Consider the following 23,053-nt stretch of genomic DNA (forward strand, 5'->3'; position numbering starts at 1 on the left):
AAAATGTAAGAACATAAAATGAAGAAAAGTTAACGATTTAAATCAAAGTATAAATTAATTTAGGTGGTACGAAAAAAAAGTTTATTTGCATTATGTTTATTTTCTTTAAGGTTCGACATTCAAAACACTCCAGACGTTTCGTAGAACTCAAATAAAATTACAAAATCAAACGATAATATGTAGCGAATTTTATGAATTCATTGATAAAAATTTAGTAAAACGATTATCGTTTAAGAAATAAATTACTACTGCAGAGTAAAAAATATGCAGTTTTCTATTCCGCATTAATTTTATTTTAGTTTTTAGCTAATATAATTTGTTTAAGTAAATTTACTTTGATTAATTTTTTTATTATGCGTGCATTATATTTACATTTCATTCAAGTAAAATGAATCTGACTTACATGATGTATAAAGTTAGTGAAACATCATTTTGTTTGTTGCAGAATTGATACTGGGAATTGTGTTTTTGTTTAAAACAAAAAGAAAACAACGTGTGCGAGAAGGTAAGTGGAATTTATCTCATTTTTGTTGAGATATTTTTAAAAAATAAATGTCATTTCCTCTGTTTCAACTCTAACATGCGTTTAATATTATAGAGCATTTAATATGCTCGATAATATTAGTATAATATGCATTTAATATTTTATTCCAGTAAGAGATAACAAAATTACATCAAAATTTTACATCATAAATTTAATGTATTCAGAATATATCAACTGTACTCTTCTTCCTTAAATCTTCTTGTAATAATTTCTTTCTAAAAAGTTGATAGAAACATTTACACAAAAAATTATTCACTAAATTATTACAAGGAAATTTAAAAGAGTAAAATATTGAAGATAATCATGTTTGCAAAATTTTATTTATGGCAAAAAAATGTTTAGAAGATTCTTTATAGAAAAAAATTCTTTTTAATTCCTTGTTATGTCTGTGGGGACAGTCACATCGACCTTCAGTCATCAGCCTGTCAGCCTTCATCTACGAAAAAGTACCCCAACATAGAATCGAGTTATCATGTCATATATACCACTGAATTGGAATTATTTTTTGATAGTGGTAGATACACTACAGTACTCCCCCACCAGAATTATATTTGTGATAAAATTCGATGAACGAATACCACCAGTTGATTCTTTGCTGTTTTGTGAGAAGCCGGGAGAACTGTATTAAGATCACCGTACTTTTTGAGTGCTGATCGTGAGAGCTGTATTAAGTTCACGGTCACGGTCGCTCCTGTGTTGCCTTTAGCAGTCGAGTACATACGTCGTGTGTGATAGAGACGGAGAAGCAACAGCGTGAGGAGGACAATGTCACAATCACAAGTAGCAAGTCAACCGTTCCATGTGGACCATCCATCGAAATAGGCGTGTTCAAATCGTAGTGAGTGCTTCTGCCAAGATACACTACATGTTCAAAATAATGAACTAAAACAGATTGAATTATTTAAAAGATTCCGCCCTTAAAATTCCTGGATTTGGGATACGATGTTTATTTTTACAGATTATCGATTATATGATTTTAATTACTTGATTAATTTTATTGCATTTTTAATTTTTTTCGAATTTGAGTTGGTTTGATTTCTAAATTGCAAAGTTTAGACGAATGAAACATTGTGTCATCAAATCCAGTTTGTGAAAATTCTACTGGAAATTGTTGTAAATTCCATTTCAGGGTTCATAATTCTTTTTAAAATTTTTTATTCTGAATAACTTTTTACGAAAGTTACCCCGAACTTTGAAGAAATTTTGATCTAATGATCGGAACATTCTTAAATGTTCAAGAGGATGACCTCAAATGAAATCAGACTTAAGAACGTACTTTCTATGAATAAACATACCTTTCCCGACTGATTTGGATTTCTGACCTCCAAAATATAAGCCACCAAAATAGTTTAGTCAGAAGAGCGGTTCAAACTTTGGATCCCTTAATGTTAATTTTATTTTTTTCGTACTTCACCATGCCTCGAACATTTAAGGCGAATTAAAAAATGTTTGAATACAATTGTAAAATTCACTTATCAAAAGATATTTTCATGCAAAAAAAAAAAAAAAAAGAACTGCATTTATAATTTTTTATTATTTTGCTTAATAACAGTCTAAATATTTTTGAATTGTAAGATATAAAAATTTTTATATCTTTTCAAAGAATATAATTCTATAAGGCAAAATAGAAAATTTGAGTGAAATTGGTCGAACAGTTCCTGAAAAATAGAATTTTAAGAAAGGCGTATTTCTTAAGCTTGATTTTTTTGGAACTATTCCAACGATCTTGCTCAAATCTTCTTGTTTGCTTTTTAAAATTACATTCCTTAAAAAGATGTGAAAAACTGCATACCTTACAATTGAATTTTTTTACTATTATAAATAAAAGATATTTACTAAAAGCTAGTTTATGCATGGAATTATGATTAGATTTTATCGACCCCCGATATTTTGGAAGTCAAAAATCGGTTGAAGAAAAAGTATGCTTATTCAGAGAAAGTAAGTCTTTTGTTATTTGATTTTATAGATTAAAATATCGTCTGCACTAACTATTAGCCTATTTGAGGTCACCCTCTCAAATCATTGAATCTTAGAACGTAAAGATCTGATAATTAGATCAAAAGTTATTCAGGGTGGTCCGTTTATTTTTTGCGCATTGCACACCTGCAAAAACCAACAGAAACAAAGATATTTTGAGATATTTTTAATTAAAAATACACTCAGAGAGTGCAACCAACAGTGAAATCAATAAGTTAACAAATGCCTACGAAGTGTTCTATTATAATTATAATTGCATCATCAAAAGAAATACATTTATCGAAATAAATAATGAGGTTCAATGACCTATGTCCAATGATCTGCAAAATTTAAATCAATAATATCAGTCAGTCGATATCTATATGTAAAGTCGATATTTATATTATTCATATGCAAGACACACCAGGTAGTCATTGAATACATTGAATTACTAAGGTATTTTTAATAAAATATTTTTTTTCTTTTATTACATGTCAACGTTTGTCTATCACTTCAGTTCATGCAACATTAAATAGTTGTCAGCTTTAACTTTAGTAGTTTTGGACTATCGTTGACCAGACGTTGGAAGAACGTAGAAGAGTTTGTCCCAAAAGTATTTCTCACCCCAAGTGAGATAAGTCGTGTTTTCTAAAGACATTTTGATATCAGGATGGAGATCATCAGGTAACTCTCCCAATTTGATGATTATGACGCGGTTTATTTTATCCTTCAGAGCTTGCAAATGGGCTGCACGAAACTCATATATGCACCACTCGCTTTCCAGGAAGTTCCTACAAATTCAATGACACTTTATTTAAAAAATTTACTGTAAGCACATTATACACCGAAGAGCCATTACATTATGACCACCCTCCTTCTATAACAATGGGCTCGCCAGGTTTTCATGGTTTCTCGCCCAGGAACAATGTTTTCATGGGGCACATTAGGACCCATAATCCTCATAGCACAATCCCTGACGTCTGTAAGCTACTTGAACATAGTTGCAGACCAGGTTCACCCATTCATGGCAACAGTTTTTCCTGCGGGGGATGGTGTTTACCTATAGGATAATGCACCATGTCATAAAGGTCGAATAGTCATGGATTGGCTCGAGAAGCATTCCAGTGACTTTCAATTTATGTCTTGGCCCCCAAATTCACTTGACCTTAATCCAATCGAGCATTTGTGGTCATACTTGGAAAACCAAAATCACGCTGCCACGCTACCCCCTCGCAATGTGAGGAAATTGCAGGACCAGTTGGTGAGCGCTTGGTACCAGATACCTCGGAGTACCTATCAGCACCTTGTGGAATCAATGCCACGGCGGGTGCTATCAGTTTTGAAGGCTAAAGGTGGTCCTACATGTTATTAGCAGGGTGGTCATAATGCAATAGATCTTCGGTGTATTTGTTATGTGATAAACTTTTTTGAGTGATAAAGAAAAAAAATTGGCCTTTCACTTTTTATAAATTTATGGGGTTTTATTTACGCTGTAGCTAGATTAGACAGCTAAAGCATATACTGCCTTCGACTAAGTCGTGGTGAATCAGCAAATAGAGCAATCGCCTCCAAATGAGGTGACCCAGATTTGTATCACAGCTATGGCTGGTCGGTATAAATTCCGCGTTTCGCGATTTTTTCGTGGATTTCCTCTCCATGTAATGCAGATGCGGGTTAGTTCCATAAGAAAGTCCTCCACAAAACCAAATTTCCCTCAATACTTGATCTAAGAGTTCCGTTGTCCTCTGAATTGGATTCAAAATTACAATGCTACGGAGTTAAACATTAGTAGTCGTACACTCAAAATTGGGTAGGTTGTTCAACGACGGCTATAAAAAATCGAAAGACTAAAGTTTTCGCTATTAGATTAATTTTATTTTTTTCCACGAGTTTATTTTTGCTAAATGACAGAAATTTCTGGTTTATTACAAGCGGAAAAAGTGTAATATTTTAGTTTATATTGAGCTATTTTATTAAAACATACAATAATTTCACAAATTTTGTGCTTTTGTAAATTCTAAGTGAAAACAGTTTAATGACAGTACATAATTTTTTATAAAAATGTCAAACTGTCATAAAACGATCCTGCAGAATGTCGAAACAGATTGCCTAAATCAACAATTACTGCTAAATGGCAGTATTTGTTGATACTATACTAAGCTATATGAAGTTTTATAATTAGTTTATATTGAGCTATTTTATCGAAACCTACGATTTTTTTCACATTGTGCATTTGCTCGCTCATAGGGAAATAAGTTTAATGATAGTACATAGTTTTTTTTTGTAAAAATGTCAAGCTGGGTAAAATAATTATTCAGAATCGCAAAGCAAATCTACTGATATTCAGAAAACAATAATGAAAGAATGACTTTTCGATATCAAAAGTTACCTTTGGTTACAAAAAACAACGAATTCTGACACATTTTGGTTATTTGTTTCTTTGTTGTTCAGTTTTGTTGTTATTAAATTTAAACTGAAGTTTAAATCTTCTAACATTAAATTTTTTTCTGAATTGAGCTATGCAGACAATTGAATGCTTTTTATGAATTAATGTTATGACAGAATTAATTATTTTTTAAAAAATGACGAGCTAATTAAAAATTATTTTAGCTCTATTCTAATATCTCTCGACCGACTCACACCTTTTCGCACATTGCCAATTTTTGGTATAGTTTATCTCCAACAAACTAAACAGGTGAAAAAAAATGTATTTATGAAAATTAACAGATTTTATCATGTGTGGGTAAATGAAATATTTCCGAACGCATAGACTACGCGATCAATTACACACGGCGGGAGAATCTTAAACAAAATAAAATGTGCAAAATAAAATAATATTCAATCGATATTTTTTGTAATCTGAATCTTACTTTGAGAGCATGATAACAGTCCTTTTCGAGTTTTGAACAGCATTAAAAATATTTTGGTCAATGAAATCCCCAGCTTTGAAGTGCTTGTAATGAAGACACAGTCTGGTCATAGGCTGTTTGACTTCTATCACTGAAACAATGCAAATATTAATGAGTTTTATTTGTTTACTTGCTGAATACCCGTTCTTCGCACGGAGTGAGTAAGAAAAAAATGAGCAAAGAATCAATAAATCAGTGTTGAGCAACATTACGAAATTATGCCCAGAACTGAAAAGCATATACTGACACAGAAGTGAAATTTTTAAAAGTGTTATGAATAAGAAAAAATAACAGAAAAATGGTTGTATCAATATGGGTATGTTTAATGTAACAGATCCTGCTTTTGCCTACTTAAATCTTAACACAATTTATCATATTAGTCTTTAGTATGCTTGCAGGATTTTTATTTTAAATTAGGCAGTGGTCAATAAAATGAAGCAAAGAATTATTAGTCCCTCCTTCTAATAAATTGGTATAAAATATTTCGGATACAGCTTTTTTTCGTTCTGCAAATGTCACTTTCAATTAATATAACTAAAGTAATTCCGCTTCTTTTTTATTTAATGTTATTTGTAGTCCTAATGGGTGGCCTTACGTATTCAAAATCATAGTGACGTATTCAAAATCATGGGTGGCCTCATAATATTCAAAATTTACCACTATCAAGTAAATTTCTCCGGTGCATATACCTTTCGAGGGACTGTAATATACTTATTTCCGAAGTATCTGTATTAAAACTCAGTATTGGACCTGTTTTAATAATCACCAAATATATCAACATTAGAATATTTAGTACTTATTACATAAACCCTTCAACATTTAAGTTTTGTGAAAAATACATTTGCCAGTGACAGTCAACTAAAGCTGAAATGTTTTTGAAAAAATTCTTATTAGTACTTGATAACAATTTTGGAGCATGACCATTTCTCTATCTGACNTTACCAAGCAGCTGTTTTGACGAAATTTGGCTCGGAGTTGTTTGATCATCCACCCTACAGCCCTGATCTTGCTCCCAGCGATTTTCATGTTTTCTTGCACCTCAAGAAATTCCTGTCCTCCGGTGAGCGTTTTGGCAACGACGCAGAGCTGAAAACGTCTATCACACGCTGGTTCCATTTACATGCGGCAGAGGGATGCAAACGTTGATACCACGATACGACAAGTGTGTCAATTCTGGTAGTGGCTATGTTGAAAAATAGCTGAAACATTGCTGCACTTGTTGCCAATAAATATATCCCTGAAAGTATGAGTTCTTTTTTAAAAAAAAAATAGGGAAGCTTACTTTCTGGATGCATCTCGTAATTCAAAAATGAATTTTCGTATTGCATGATATTATTAAAAAAAAACATTTCTTTTATTTATTTTGATAAATCTATTGTTCATATGATTAAAATAGCAATTTTTTTTTGTAAAAAAAAGTATAATTTTTTTTATTTTTGAATGAATTCAAAAAATGGAACACCTTTAATTTTTTACAAATATATTACTAAGTTTATTGATAAAAAAAATAGAACACTAATGTTAAAATAAACATTGCTACATTTGTCATTAACATGTCTCAATACATGTGCGGCCCTTAGTTAGACAACCTGCTGTGCAAGTGGCCCTTCACTCAAAAAGGTTGTGCACCCCTAAGCTAAAGCATATACTGCCTTCGACTAAGTCGTGGTGAATCAGGAAATAGAGCAATCGCCTCCAAATGAGGTGATCCAGATTTGTATCACAGCGATGGCTGGTCGGTATAAATTCCGCGTTTCGCGATTTTCGTGGATTTCCTCTCCATGTAATGCAGATCAACACCTCCTAGAAGTAGGAAGGCCTCAGCACGGATCAATTCAGTAGTCCGATGTGACGAAGTTAACTGCGCAGTTGATGAAAAATAAAAAAGATGTCATTACGTTCGGGGTACTAAGCTGCGCAGTGGTTGAAAATACGAAATATGTCATTACGTTTGGACTACTAGAGGATATTTATGGTAACCCGTGCAGAGGTCTACTCTTTTCTAGGAGGTGTTGTGCAGATGCGGGTTTGTTCCATAAGAAAGTCCTCCACAAAACCAAATTTCCCTCAATACTTGATCTAAGAGTTCCGTTGTCCTCTGAATTGGATTCAAAATTACAATGCTACGGAGTTAAAATTTAGTAGTCGTACACTCAAAATTGGGTAGGTTGTTCAACGACGGCTGTAAAAAATCGAAAGACTAAAGTTTTCGCTATTAGATTAATTTTCCTTTTTTCCACGAGTTTATTTTTGCTAAATGACAGAAATTTCTGGTTTGTTACAAGCGGAAAAAGTGTAATATTTAGTTTATATTGAGCTATTTTATTAAAACATACAATAATTTCCCAAATTTTGTGCTTTTGTAAATTCTAAGTGAAATCAGTTTAATGACAGTACATATTTTGTTTTTATAAAAATGTCAAACTGTCATAAAAATGATCCTGCAGAATTGCGGAACAGTATGCTTAAATCAATAATTACTGCTAAATGGCAGTATTTGTTGATCCTATACTTAATACTATACTAAGCTATATAAAGTTTAATAATTAGTTTAATTATATTGAGCTATTTTATCGAAACCTACGATTTTTTTCAAATTGTGCATTTGTTTTCTCATAGGGAAATAAGTCTCATAGTTTTCTTTTGTAAAAATGTCAAACTGGGTAAAATAATTATGCAGAGTCACAAAGCAAATCTTCTGATGTTCAGAAAACAATAATGAAAGAATGACTTTTCGATATCAAAAGTTACCTTTGCTTACAAAAAACAACGAATTCTGACACATTTTGGTTATTTGTTTCTTTGTTGTTTGTTGTTCAGTTTTGTTGTTATTAAATTTAAACTGAAGTTTAAATCTTCTTACATTTAATTTTTTTCAGAATTGAGCTATGCAGACAATTGAATGCTTTTTATGAATTAATATTATGACAGAATTAATTATTTTTTAAAAAATGATGAGCTAATTAAAAATTATTTTAGCTCTATTCTAATATCTCTCGACCGACTCACACTTTTTCGCTCATTGCCAATTTTTGGTATAGTTTATCTCCAACAAACTAAACAGGTGAAAAAAATGTATTTATGAAAATTAACAGATTTTATCATGTATGCGTAAATGAAATATTCCCGAACGCATAGACTACGCGATCAATTACAAACGGCGGGAGAATCTTAAACAAAATAAAATGCGTAAAATAAAATGATATTCAATCGATATTTTTTGCAATCTGAATCTTACTTTGAGAGCATGATAACAGTCCTTTTCGAATTTTGAACAGCATTGAAAATGTTTTGGTCAATGAAATCCCCAGCTTTGAAGTGCTTGTAATGAAGACACAGTCTGGTCATAGGCTGTTTGACTTCTATCACTGAAACAATGGAAAGAGAAATGAGTTTTATTTGTTTACTAGCTGAATACCCGTTCTTCGCAGTGAGTGAGTAAAAAAAAAGAGCAAATAATCAATAAATCATTGCTGAGAAACATTACGAAATTATGCTCAGAACTGAAAAGCCTATACTGACACAGAAGTGAAATTTTTAAAAGCGTTATGAATAAGAAAAAATAACAGAAAAATGACTGTATCAATATGGGTATGTTTAATGTAACAGATCCTGTTTTTGCCTACTTTAATCTTAACACAAGTTATCATATTAGTCTTTAGTATGCTTGCAGGATTTTTATTTTAAATTAGGCAGTGGTAAATAAAATAAAGCAAAGAATTATTAGTCCCCCCTTCTAATAAATTGGTATAAAATAGTTCGGATACAGCTTTTTTTCGTTCTGCAAATGTCGCTTTCAATTAATATAACTAAAGTAATTCCGCTTTTCTTTTTATTTAATGCTATATGTAGTCCTAATGGGTGGCCTTACGTTATTGAAGTAAGCAAAACTCGTTTTTTGTAGTTTATCCCATTAGTATAAAGATAAAATGTATTTAGCCTCACTTGGCATGATACTACTGTTCGCGGCCAATTCATAATATTCAAAATTTACCACTATCAAGTAATTTTCTCCGGTGCATATACCTTTCGAGGGACCGTAATATACAGGGTGTCTCAGTTAAGCGTTTCAGAACTTCTAAGAGGGGTAGGGGGCACCCTGACGACTTGAAATCATATAGCAATGTGGGGTCGGAAATGCTTTCCTGAAGCGGTGACGTACACAGAAGCACCATAAAGAAAAGAGACCGTAAGTGAAAAATCGCTATAATAATACATTGAAAAAATTATATGGTACATGGGCCAAAGTAAGTGTTCGAAGTTTTTGCCACCGGCTACAATGTACACCTCACATCTCCGGCGGATGGACATTCGAACATTCTGCCCTACTCCAGGCATATCTCGCAGGCAGCTACTGCGATTCTTGCAACCAGCATTATCAACAGGGGTGTCATAAACCAGTGTTTTCATATGACTCCGTAATTCTAGGAACAACTAATAAATTTAGATCTGCGTTAAAAGTTCGGGCTTTATTTATTAAAGTAGCATTAACTTGAGACCTAACAGAAATAGCTGAATCATTCAACCCAGACACTACTAGGTTTATTTTATTCTTTCTCAATTGTAGGCGATCTGCACATTCTTTACTTATGAAATTAGACATAGATCCCGAATCTAATAAAACACGAACATCACTCTCATTTCCAAAAGAATCACATAAAGAACAAATTGCAGTACTCAAAAGAACTGTTTTGTTTTAATTCCAGACATAACTACTCGTTTCATTTAACTGTCGTGTGCTTGTTTTGAAATTTTCCAGACAAGATTGAGCCGTTGACTGAAATTCTCTAAGTACTATTTCTTTCACTTTTTCATAATTATTAAGATCATCATCACTTACATATGTGATATTATTAGACGATCTTTCTCCAAGCAGATTAAGAAGAATCTCAGATTTATATTTATCTGGCACACTCTTAACTATAAATGCTCGTTCTAACGTTGTAAAAAAGAATCCCCAATTTTCGGGTTTACTCGGAACTTTAATGGTCAATGTTCTAATGCTCTTAATCAAAGAATCTAGGGAATTATGAGATTCAATTAGCTCTATATTATTCTCTTTTGGCTCAGAACGAATGCGTGCAATTTCTAATTCAGTTTTTGTTCTCTCGAACTCCTATGGCTCAGCACGAATATGTGCAATTTCTAGTTCAGTTTTAGCTCTCTTGAGCTTTATATTCTCTAACTTTAATTGTTTTGATTCTTCAGACTTGCGCTCTTCTACTATTAAATTTACAAGATCACTTACAGTTTCAGAGTCAGTTTTATATTTTTCACAACTTTTAATTATATCAATTAAGTTTACCACAGTCATATCATCACTAATCTCTAGATCTAGTTCGCAGGCAATAAGCCTTATATCATCTATTTTACAATTCTTAAACATTGCAAATTAAAGTATTTTATTAAAAAATCAAAACAATCCTACTTTGAATGGGAAAGCTCGAATACACAGTTTTCTCGAAACACTGTCCACAATGGTTATCTCTTGGAACTCAAAACGAAACTCTTTTCGTTAATTATTTTAATTTTGCTGATTATTCCTCCTGGTGAGCGGACCACTCATGTCGACGCTCAGGTAAATATGAACTCGCTCAATAAACAGAAAAAAAGCGGACTGTATATTTGCACAATATTTATTTCTTATTATTTGGAAGAGAGCTTTTTTGTAGCTCGTTACAGCTCTGCTTCCACACACACGCTCTCTCTCTTTAAGTGTTACAAGTTATACTAGGTGGCGCTACAAATCCGTGCGGATACATATACTTTTGAAAATGAGGCAAGAAAACTTTGTACCTTACAATTCAAAATTTTTTCGACTATTATTGAATAAAATAACAAAAAATAATAAATATTTATCAAAAGTTATTTTTTGCATTTCATTATCTTCGGACAAACGAATTTTATAATTGTTTGAATTTTTTTTTTTGAATTTACTTGATAAGTTTTCGAGATATAGTTAAATACGCAAAAAGTAAAATTAACATTAAGCGTTTCAAACTATGGACTGCTTTCCCGACCAAACTATAGTGAACATATTTCCCAGACTGCTGCTACCCCTATATTTTGGAGGTCAAAAACCCGAATCCTCCAAAAAAAAGGTAGGTTTATTCAGAGAAAGAACGTTTTTGTATCTGATTTTACAACTTAAAATATTGTCTGCACTTATTAATTAGCATATTTGAAGTCCTCCTCCTCGAGCCATTAAGATGTCCTAAAATGATCATTAGATCAAAAGTTATTCAGTGTGGTCGTTTTTTTTTTTGGCGCACTGTACATATTATCGTCAGTAGCAGTAGTACACAATTATTAGGCGTCATCTGTGAATGGCGATTTTCTGCTTCGCTTTTTAGCACATAGCTTTTTTTTAAATTTTATTTCAATTTATGCATATTATCAATAAAGCATTAGTGTCAATAATAATATGGCGATTTTTACAGCTCTCTTAAATGAAAAATAATCTTCTTCCCATTATGTTTGCTTTTTAGTATATAAGTTTTTTCTTATCAATTTACATATTACCTACATTATTTAACCCCTTCCTTCTCGCTCCCGTTAAAATAACATAGCGAGATTTCGTCCGCTATTTCTCGCTCCCGTGATATTGACGGGCTGGAGTGTTCAGTAGTAACGAGCCAATAAGAATAAAACTAATTCATTTCTTCTTCCCGGAAAAAAATTTATTTCTCATTTCATACGCCTGATGGCAGTACCAGGATATTTTTAAGGAAATTGTAGATAGTTAGTTTATTTTAAACTAGTTGCAGCACTAAATAAATACATATACAAATGCAAAAGCCAAAAAAATAAGGCACTTTTATGACCGTTTTCTTGAAAATTACCGATCGTTAAGGGGTTAAGCATCATTGTCGTCAATGATAGCATTATGATTTTTACTCTTCTTGTGGGCAAATAAATATCTTTATATTTATTCCATTACTTTTCTTTTCTAGTGCATAGCTTATTTATTTTTTCATTTCACAATGAATATATTACCTTGAGTAATTAAGTGTCAGTAATAATATGGTCAATAATAATGTAGTTTTTTTTACTTTTCACTTTAACGAGTTAGTACCACACACATACTAATTTTGCCTTTAAATTTATATATATTTTTTATTCGATTACCTTTGATTTTAAATAAAAAAAATTCTAGAAACACTTTTTAAGGGGACAATGGACGTTCGAAATACGAAAAATCCTTAAAACTTGGTGTTTTTGTTTTTTGTGATATTAAAAAAAATCATACTTTTCTGAATAATATACAGCAAACAGAATTCAAATTGGAGATTTTGTTAACGAGTTATAAGAGTTTCAATCTGTATGTTGTAAGTCATTTGCATTGAAAAATATAGATTTTTCCCAGAATAAGATTTTTGGACGATTTTCCATCTTCGAAAAGTTCCTTGTGCATCAATTTTTACTCTATTGCTCTGAAATTTTTTTCAGGGATTATTTGATGTTTGTTCTAAAGATAGAACTACAATTAGTTAGCATTGCACAAAAATTTGTGTTGCTAATATTTAAACGAAAGTTTATGAATAGTAATTTTTTGATGAAAATTTAAGAGCGATGTGTAAAAAAACTTTTGATACACATTATTGCTCTATATTGTACCTGAAACAAGTTAAATACATTAAAGTACTTATAACCTCCTTTTTTGTACAAAAATAATTTTGAAAAAAGCAAAACTGATGCGCAAGGGACATTTTATGTATTGCTAATTTATCGTTAATTAAAAATATACTTTTAGCTGTAACTTGAAAAATAATTAACGTTTTCTTAAAAAAAATTATACACAGGCTTCTATTGAGCTTACCAATATTCAATAAAAATTTCATATGGCTAGGAGGAAAATTAAAATTTTTGGTTTTGAACGTCCATTGTCCCCTTAAGAAAATTATTATGGATAAAAAATGCGCGTAGTATCATGCAACTTTAAAAGTATAAATTTGGTGGTGTAGACCCTGCGTGCTATCACGTAATGTTGATTATTGAATTTAAATAGCGATATAAAATAATGGAAAATTTAAATGCGTGTAATAAGCTATTGTTTTGATCAAATAGAGCTCTAAGCTAGTAATAATCACTATCAATATGAGAAATCAATCAATATGAGAAAATTTGAATCATATATAGTTAAATTTAAAACAATGGCTAACGCTAAACCAATCAAAAAATTTCCTTTCGTTTTCCGCTCATCCCGTTCGAACGGTTGGTCGTAGAATGTTCCAATGTCGACAGTGACCTTCATAAGTTGTCATAACTATTCGTAGAAGCTAATGGTAAACGACTCAGCTTATAAAAAAATATGGCATCTGACCTCTCAGGAATAAAACTCTCACATTTGACAATTCAGCAATCTTTAAGCTGTATTTCGTTAATTTTGAAAATCATTTCGTCACAAAAACGCGTGGTTTGCGACGAACACTCAAATTTATGACAAAAATCTGTCCTCAATTACGGAACTTTGTCGTAGTGAATTGCAGGAGATTTCTAACTAAAATGAAGACTAGATTGATCGAAAATAACGTGACTACCTCCCACCTGGATTCCTGGTTCGAATCTCGGTTTGGGTATGAGTATGATTTAACTCTCTGTCCTATCAGTCTTTATTGATTTGTGTGGATGACATTGATCTACCAATATGGTGTCCACGATAAAGTGATTATTAAAAAAGTTAAATACATTAGGCGCTATCAGTTTTTTTTTTGAAAAAAAGAATAGAATAGAAAAATTTCTTTTTTAAATTTTGACGAAACTCGTTTCCTTGGAGAAATGACGATAGTTTTTATGTCACTTTGATAAAGTTTTTGGTCGGAGCATATACCAGGAAACGGTATCGGAAGATTTCGTTAAATTTGAGCATCCATTTTTTACAGTGTGAAACTAAAACAGTAATTATTATTTTTAATAACATAATTTTGCATTATATGTTAATATGTTTTAAAACTCTTGTAGTTTTCTATTTAACATATAAATGTAAGTGTAGAAGAGGAATGTAAAGCTTTACGTAATGAAATTAATAACATTCATGTTTACTCTCATTTTTATCTGAAACCACTAATTAAAACTGACTAAGAATGATTCTGCTTTTTAAAATTATGCTAAATAGTTAATCAAGGCTCTTACCAGAAATAATGTCCATTATGACCAGATCTTGATCTTTATGGCTGAATGATAAGAATGCGTCGAAAATTTTATCCCTGTCGATATCTTTTTCCTTTACCCATATAACTCCATGTGCATAGAGCCAAGCATTGATGTTCATTTTATACCTTGTATGCACTATCTTCAAGACAGTGATGATCAAGAAGAAAGCTATTAAATTTGTTAAATAATATAAATATTTCTATTATAAATATTTACCAAATGATTTTAAATGAAATTTTATTAAAAAAAATATTTCTATATTATGCTTTAAGCCGACCGGATTGTGCAGTAGTCAGGGATCTGATCTCACACCAGAAAGGTTCTGGATTCGAATTCCGGACATGGCATAGATGTTCCTTCATGATTTGTGCTGTCTGTCCTTACTGTGGGAGCAACGTTGGCCCACCTAATATGGTGTCCATGAAGGAGTGGCCAACAAATCTGTCCTACTAGTACCTGAATGACGAGTGTCAATCGGGTGGACATTGGAAACAAAAAAAGTAAATTTTACGGTAAAACGACCCCTGACCCTGCAAATTATTAAGTTAGTAAATTCCGAGCATTAGTTCGGATTTTACATACTTAATAGTTTGAAGGGTCAGAAGTACTAAAAAAATTTGAAAAAAAGGAAGAATGAAATATTTGAAATCATTACGTTATTTTCCTCATATTTAAGGTCATCTAGTAAGGTTTTTATAACATGGAGCTTTTCCACGCAGTACAAAAAGTCAGAATTTGAAGGCACTCATTCAAATTGTACTAATTTTATTTTCAGTTGTAGTGTTGTTAATATGCAAATAAAATCTCATTTTTCCTCTCCTTCTCAAATAAGTTGCGCGAGTTGCGTGATGTAATACAACGACTTCCCGATAGGGGAAATAGATATATACTAGGAGGCTTCGCCCCCTGCTCGCTGGCGCTCGCTAAACCCCTTCGCAATCCGATGCTCGCTTTGCTCGCTCATTGGATACGTTCTTACCGCCTAGCTTTTGTATACTATTTTGAACACTGAAGTTCCGAAGACTTTTCACTGTAGAAAATTCTAAACCCCTGCATTTCAATATTAATTTGAAATTGCAAAGAGTTCGCATATTTTTCTTAATCACACTATTCTAAATTTCAGTTGTTGAGAAAAGTAACTGTTGTAAGTTTTGTTTTAAAGTCTTTCCCACCAGAGGGCTAAAACCATGTGTTGTAAAACAATATGAAATAGTACTGAACGCCGGATGTAAAGCATCGGCTTCGATGAAGATAATTTTGTGAGAATTTTTTTGATAATTCGGTGAGAATTCACCCGATTAGACATATGATGCTCACTACGTGCTCTTGCGCGCCGAAGCCTATCAATTAAAACGTATTAGCGTTTTATATAACATGGATTAGCCATATGATGCTCACTACGTGCTCTTGCGCGCCGAATCCAATCAATTAAAAATGAAAACTGTTGCCAGCGCGAGAAAAGAAATATCATCGGTTTTATTGATACATACGTACGTATTAGCGCTTTATATAATATGGGTTTGTTGAAGAAGCTGACTAGTTGTTGGTTGATTCAGATGTGTAGCACTGTGTGTGCGAACTGTGCGAACTATTGTTTCCTCATATTATGTTTTAATAAATACTTTATTTGCCGGCATTAGCCTCTGTGTTATTCAACCAAACAACAGTGGTAGCAGAGCGTGGTTTACGATCATCATGGAAAAGGACTTAGTTTTTGGAATTCCGAAGTTGTCTGGAACTAATTATCATCTTTGGACCATGAAAATGGAATCGGTTTTGAATCTCAAGAAACTAATGTCGGCATTGACAGAGAAAGCTCCAACTGACCCTGGTAAATTGCAAGTTTAGGAAACTACTAACCAAGATGCTGTATCATACTTGAAGTTGTCGCTATCAGATGAACAGGCTTTGCAATATGCAGAAGAAAAGAATGCAAAAGCTTTGTGGACAAGAGTTAAAACTACCTACACTGGGCTTGAGGAAGATAAAAAGATTGATGCGGGTGCCGAACTTAAGAGCTTAGAAATGCTGGATTCAGAAGCCGTAAACGATTATATAGCTCGAGCTAAAGGATTATCGACTAAGTGTGCTTCCTTGGGACTGAAAATATCTGACAGAGAATTAGTGTTCTACACGGTCAGAGGTCTAGCTGGAAAATATGAGCGCATAAAACAAGTTTTAAAAACGTAACGAGAAAAGTCGGTAGAAGAAATACTTGAAGTCTTAAGGGAAGAAGAAAAAGATTTACTACAGAGATCCCGTGGACATAGAAATTTGGAATCCGCATATGCTACTCAGAAGAAGAGTTTACCTAGGAAAATTTGCTACGCCTGTAGACGACCGGGACATATAGCAAGGGATTGTTATTCGAAACATCAAGAAGTGGGAACAGATAGAGACTACAAACCACCGACCAGTCGAGCAAAAGGTCGTCGAAAACCAAATTTTCAAGAAACACTGGTATCCGAAAGTGCTACTCCAGAGGATTTCGCCTTAGTTTCAGCTGAACAGAAAGGACAAGTGGACGAATGTTGGATCCTGGATAGCGGAGCCACGTCTCATATGTGCAAAGATGAACGCTGGTTCGAATCTATAGATGCTTACGACAGCAAAATATACCAGGCAGGTAAGACTTTTACATTGGATACTAAAGGAACCGGAACTGTTAAAGCTATTTCACTAAGTAATAATGCAAGAATTTTAATTAGTAATGTATTGTATGTACCAGAATTACGTCATAATTTACCGTCAGTTACATGCTTAATGGATAAGGGGTATAATTTAAAATCACATTCAAACTCAGTATTAATTATTGCTCCTAATGGACGCGTAGTTTTGAAAGCTTTAAATGTGAATAAAAAATTAGAAGTTAAGCTAAAACCTAATGTTAATAACGATGTATGTCTTTCTGAGTGTAACAAAGTTAAAAATAACGCTGAAATGAATGTAATTTGGCATAAAAGATTGTGTCATTTAAATGCTGATTATATGCGTAAAATGTGTAAAATGTTACATTTAAAAATTGATAATGAATTGTCTTGTGAATCATGTGATATTTCTAAGATTACCAGAAAACCTCATTTTAGTATTTTAACTCCTCAAAGATCAACAAGTTTAGAATTAATACATGGTGATTTGTGTGGGCCATTCCCAGTTAAGTCTTTGGGTAATTCAAGATATTTTTTAATATTAGTAGATGATTTTTCTGGCATGTATTTTACTTATTTTCTTAAAAACAAAACCGAAGTATTTGATAAAATTTTAAGGTTTAAGCTGAAATTTGAAAACTTAATAAAAAAGAAAATTAAGTAATTTCGTAGTGATAATGGTCTTGAGTTTGTAAACAAAGATCTTGAGTTTTATTTCACTGAATGCGGAGTTACACATGAAAAATCTGTGCCGTACACCCCAGGGCTAAAGAGAATAGAAGGGCTAGTTCACTCCGCTCTTAGAGCTGAAGCTACGATCGCTCTTAACCTAAAAGATAAAAAGAAACATTCATTTTTATTAAATGGATGTCCAATATATATTTTTTTTATTAATAAAAGTAGAGAGAACGAAACAAACGTTAAAGTTTATATCGGCGGTAAATTGATAATGACTTTAATACGAGATATGTGTTTTTTCTTATTTCGAGTTAATTGTCTCGAATATTCTGAATTACATCAGAAAAAAATTGAAAGTCAATTATTCCCCCTTGTAATTGTGTTCATTTATATTCAGGCAAATTAATTAATTTTTTTCCTACAACATTTAAAAAAAGACAAACAATGAAGGAAATGCAAAAAAAAAATGAACAAGAATTCTATCTTAAATTCAGTGAAAACACCTAATTTTGATGGAATTTTGAATGTATTAAACCAGAGAGAAATGTGACTGTTTAAAATTTACTTCCTGCTTTTGACTAGAAAAATAATTTGGGAATATTCAAAGAAAATTTGTTTTGCGTGTTTTAACTTTAAAATAAGCTTCTGTAACCATTTTTGCACAATTAACTAAACTTCTTTAAACCATTAAAATCTACTTATAAATAGTGTTTTTTAAATCATTTTGAAATAAAGAATACAGTTCTGACCGACAAGAGTGAACTATCTAACTGATTAATAAAACTTACTTATTTTTGAATAAAATTACAAAAAATGTAGCTTATTCAAAAACGATATTTATTGCCGATTATTATTATAAAAATTAGAAATGAAAACGATTATTATTATAAATAAAAACGATATTATTATAAATAAAAACGATATCATTATAAATAAAATCGTTATTATTGTATAACGATTATTATTCTAATAAAAACGATTATTATTATAAATAAAAACGATATTATTATAAATAAAAACGATATTATTATAAATAAAATCGTTATTATTGTATAACGATTATTATTCTAATAAAAACGATTATTATTATAAAAATTAGAAATGAAATAGCAACTGCGCTTTAGTTAGCCCATACATTTTATTTGCATTTAAAGTTCAAATGAAAAAAGTTACATTAGAGGAAGAAACGAAATATTTAATAAACTTTTGAGAATAATTATTATTTTCTGTAAAACGCATCTTCTTAAAAAAAATTAGTTCATTTTAATTATTTTTTTAAAANAATATCTTGTAAATTCACTGCAAAAACTGAGGAAAGTCATTATAGAAAATAACAAATGTCTTAGAATATCTCGCAAAAAGAAATGATCCAATATTAGTTAGAGCTAGTAAGGCCAAACGCTCCGTTCTTGAAGTAAAAGTGCGAGCTTTGCGCCAAAGTGACGTCACTAGAGTGACGTCACTTTCTCATCGCTCTTACTTTTTCTTTTCTCGCTCTCGTCACTTTCTCTTTCACTCTCTCGCGTCACTTAGTGACGCGAAAGATACTTCAAAGGAGTGAACCAGCCCTTCTATTCTCTTTAGCCCTGGTACAACCCAGAAAGTTTGGGTAAAGCTGAACGAGCTAATAGAGTCTTGTTAGATAGAGCTAGAACATTAATCTATGATAGTAAACTTCCTTTAAATTTTTGGGCTGAAGCAATAGCCTATGCAACACATGTTACTAACCTGACTCCTCGAAAAGAATTATTCTTTAATAAAAAGCAGAACTATAAATATCTACGTGTTTTTGGATCTACAGTATACTATCACGTTCCTAAAGCTTTAAGACACAAACTTTCTATTCCAGGTAAAAAAGGTATTATGTTGGGATATTCGAATCAAAGACGAGCTTATCGTATTTACGATCCTGAAAGAAATAAAGTAATCGAAGAGCGTTCAGTAAAATTTAATGAGAAATTATTAGGTAGTAGTAATTTGTTCGGTGAAGATAAATCTAATGACATCGAGGAATTTTTTAATATCCAAACTAATGTAGAAGACCAAAATACAAGTTTTGAATTTCCGCTGGATTTGAATGATAGCCGAGATTTAAGTGAAACGAAAACTCGCGGTCGTCCAGTAGGTGCAACAAAAGAAAAAATTAGGGAATTAAATGAATAACGAATAATTGAAGACGAAAACAGGTTACTAGATCTAGGTGTACGTCGATCAGATAGAAAGAAGGAAAAAGCAAGTTCAAACTTAGTAACTAATATTCCGGGTAATTTTGATGAAGCTAAACGTGATAAAAATTGGTTAAAATGGGAAAAAGCATTGAATGAAGAATTAAATTCCATTCACGAACACGATGTTTACTTAGTGATGCTTACAATCGTGATAACTTAGAGTCTTATTCACCCGTGTTAAGTACCGAATCTTTGCGTTTGTTGTTAGCATTATCTGCCGAATTAAATTTAGAAGTAAAATTTTTAGATATTAAAACTGCATATCTTTATAGTAATTTAGAAGAAACTGTATATACGATTATTCCCCCAGGTTTTAAACATTTGTATGGTGAAAATAAAGTATGCAAGTTAAAACGTAGTCTTTACGGATTACCCCAATCAGGTCGAAATTGGCATTTACACCTTAAACGGGAATTAGAAAAGCTTCGTTTAAAACAGCTAGCTTCGGATAATTGTATTTTCACTAGAATAGAGAATTCTAAGTATTTTTATATTGGAATATACGTCGATGACTTAATAGTTATTTATTCAGATCTACAAATGTATAATGATATCGTGGGAAAATTATCTCGGATATTTGAAGTGAAAGAAAGTAAAGAGAATAAATTTCTAGGTATAGAAATAAATAAAAGTGAGAAGGGCGTAACTTTGTCTCAAACTGAATATATAAACTATTTACTGCAGAAACATGGTATGTTTGATTCTAAATGTGTAAAAACACCAATCGTAAGAGATGAGGATAGGAGTTTTAATTGTTCAAACGAAGTGGTTAACCAAACACAATATCAAGAATTAATAGGGGAACTTTTATATCTCTCGAACAGAACACGACCAGACTTAGCATTTGTCATGAGCTACTCATACTTATCTCAATTTAATCATAAACCTGAGAAACGACATCTTAATTTAGCTAAAAGAGTGTTAAAATATCTCAATGGTACAAAGGATAAAAAATTATTTTTTAGTAACAAATCAGGACTTTTGAATGCTCATGCCGATGCAAGCTGGGAAAATGCTGAAAATGGGAAATCATTTTCAGGAGAAATTGTAATGTTAGGTGATTCTTTAATTTCATGGAAGAGCAATAAACAAAAAACAGTTGCACTATCTACTTGTGAAGCGGAACTTGTTTCTTTAGGTGGTGTTTGTAAAGAACTAATGTGGATATTAAATTTATTAGAAGAATTGCATTATTCTATATTTGTAAAGAAACCTGTGACCATTTCGTCTGACAATCAATCTGCGATTGATTGGTTGAATAGTGCAAAATCATATTCTAGAACGAGACATATCAATTTGAAACTTCATTACGTAAAGGATATAATTGGCAAAATTATTAAAGTAGAGTATGTGCAAACGGACGAAATGATCGCAGATTTCCTAACTAAAGCTGTAACTTTTGACAAGCTCACTTGGACTGTGTCACAAATAAAATTAATTGATTAATTGTTAATAAGTTTAAGTTGTATGAGAAATTTAGTATATTTATGTTTTATATTTTGTGGAAAAATGTGTATTTATTCGCAGGGGGAGTGTTGTTAATATGCAAATAAAATCTCATTTTTCCTCTCCTTCTCAAATGAGTTGCGTGATGTAATACAACGACTTCCCGATAGGGGAAATAGATATATATTTGTTAAAGAAGCTGACTAGTTGTTGGTTGATTCAGATGTGTAGCACTGTGTGTGCGAACTATTGTTTCCTCATATAATGTTTTAATAAATACTTTATTTGCCGGCATTAGCCTCTGTGTTATTCAACCAAACAACATGCAGCATGAAGCAGTAGCTCACGCTAAAGTGGATAAAATAAAACAATTTTACTTTCAAAGGACGTTAATTGAAGGACAAAGACAGAGCAAATTATTTAAGAGAAAATTATTCGTCTGAATTTCATCATCTTTTACTCTTACTTAAATGTTGTTCACGGATCCTAATGAACAAATATTCATTGTTGACAATGATTAAGAAAACAACAGCTATGTATGTGTTAAAGGTGGTGATTACAGAGCACCTTATACTTAATGAATACCAACCAATAAATCCAAAAGCAACCAAAAAATATAATTCCAAAAAGGTTTGGCATAAATCCTTTTCATCTAGCGTCCATATAGCTTTTCCATTCAGCAAATCGTCTCCCGACTCCCCAACATTGCCACACAACGTTTGATTCACATTTTTAATCTAAAAACAAAAAAGTGAATGAACGATTAAATATCGGTGTTATGAGAAAAAAAGAGCATGTATTTAAAAGAATGAAATCCATATTTTTTTAAATAAACCTTTTTTTATAGTACGAATAATATCAATTATATAATTATACTCTCGATTTAAAACGAAGACTAAAAGCTTACTATTAGTGCCTGATCTTTGTCTCGTAGAAAGCGGCTTTTTTAATGTTTGACCTAATTAGTATTGGTCTGAAATTCAAAATAAATTGAAAATTGCAATTTTAGGAAAAGAGCCGTGGTGGCCCAGGGGAAAGAGCGCTGACCTCGTAATCAGGTGAACTCAGTTTCGAATCCCACGAATTACGCACCCGTCTCGCAACGATCACAGTGGTGACGTAAAATATCCTCAGTGGTAGACGGATCATGGGTTGGAGTCTCTTTGCGTCAGTCTAACAGTGTGAGGTTTTCGTGATTTTTTATTGCACGTATTTCAAATGTGGGTAAGTTTCATTAGAAAGTCTTCCACAATGAAACATTTCCCCCTGTACTCCACTCAGGAGTTCCCCTGTCTTCTAGATTGGGTTCAAAATTACAAAGCCATGGAATTGAACATTGGTAGTTGTAAATTCAAAATTTTGTTTGATGTTCAACAACGGCATTTTTAAGTGTCTCTCCCAAACGATCTGATTGACCTTTTTGGATGAAATTTAGGGTCGGGGCTAAAATTGCTCTTTTCTCCCATTGCTGAAATTTCAGGAAATTTCATA

The 23,053-nt window shown here is 32.0% G+C and overlaps 1 protein-coding gene across 1 annotated transcript in view; it reads right to left on the reverse strand.

Annotated features, from left to right (window-relative positions):
• Positions 1-2,672: 2,672 nt before the first annotated feature.
• LOC107448357 (protein toll) overlaps positions 2,673-23,053 on the reverse strand; it is a gene marked incomplete at its 5' end in the record, with an annotated part of 34,800 nt that continues 14,419 nt past the window's right edge. Inside the window, 4 exon segments of the mRNA XM_043043752.2 lie at positions 2,673-3,291; positions 8,648-8,777; positions 14,542-14,730; positions 22,152-22,299. Of these exon segments, the coding sequence (XP_042899686.2) occupies positions 3,066-3,291; positions 8,648-8,777; positions 14,542-14,730; positions 22,152-22,299 (693 nt within the window). The 3' untranslated portion in view covers positions 2,673-3,065.

This window comes from Parasteatoda tepidariorum, chromosome 2 (genome assembly GCF_043381705.1).
Source record: "Parasteatoda tepidariorum isolate YZ-2023 chromosome 2, CAS_Ptep_4.0, whole genome shotgun sequence".
Lineage (NCBI taxonomy): Eukaryota > Metazoa > Arthropoda > Arachnida > Araneae > Theridiidae > Parasteatoda > Parasteatoda tepidariorum.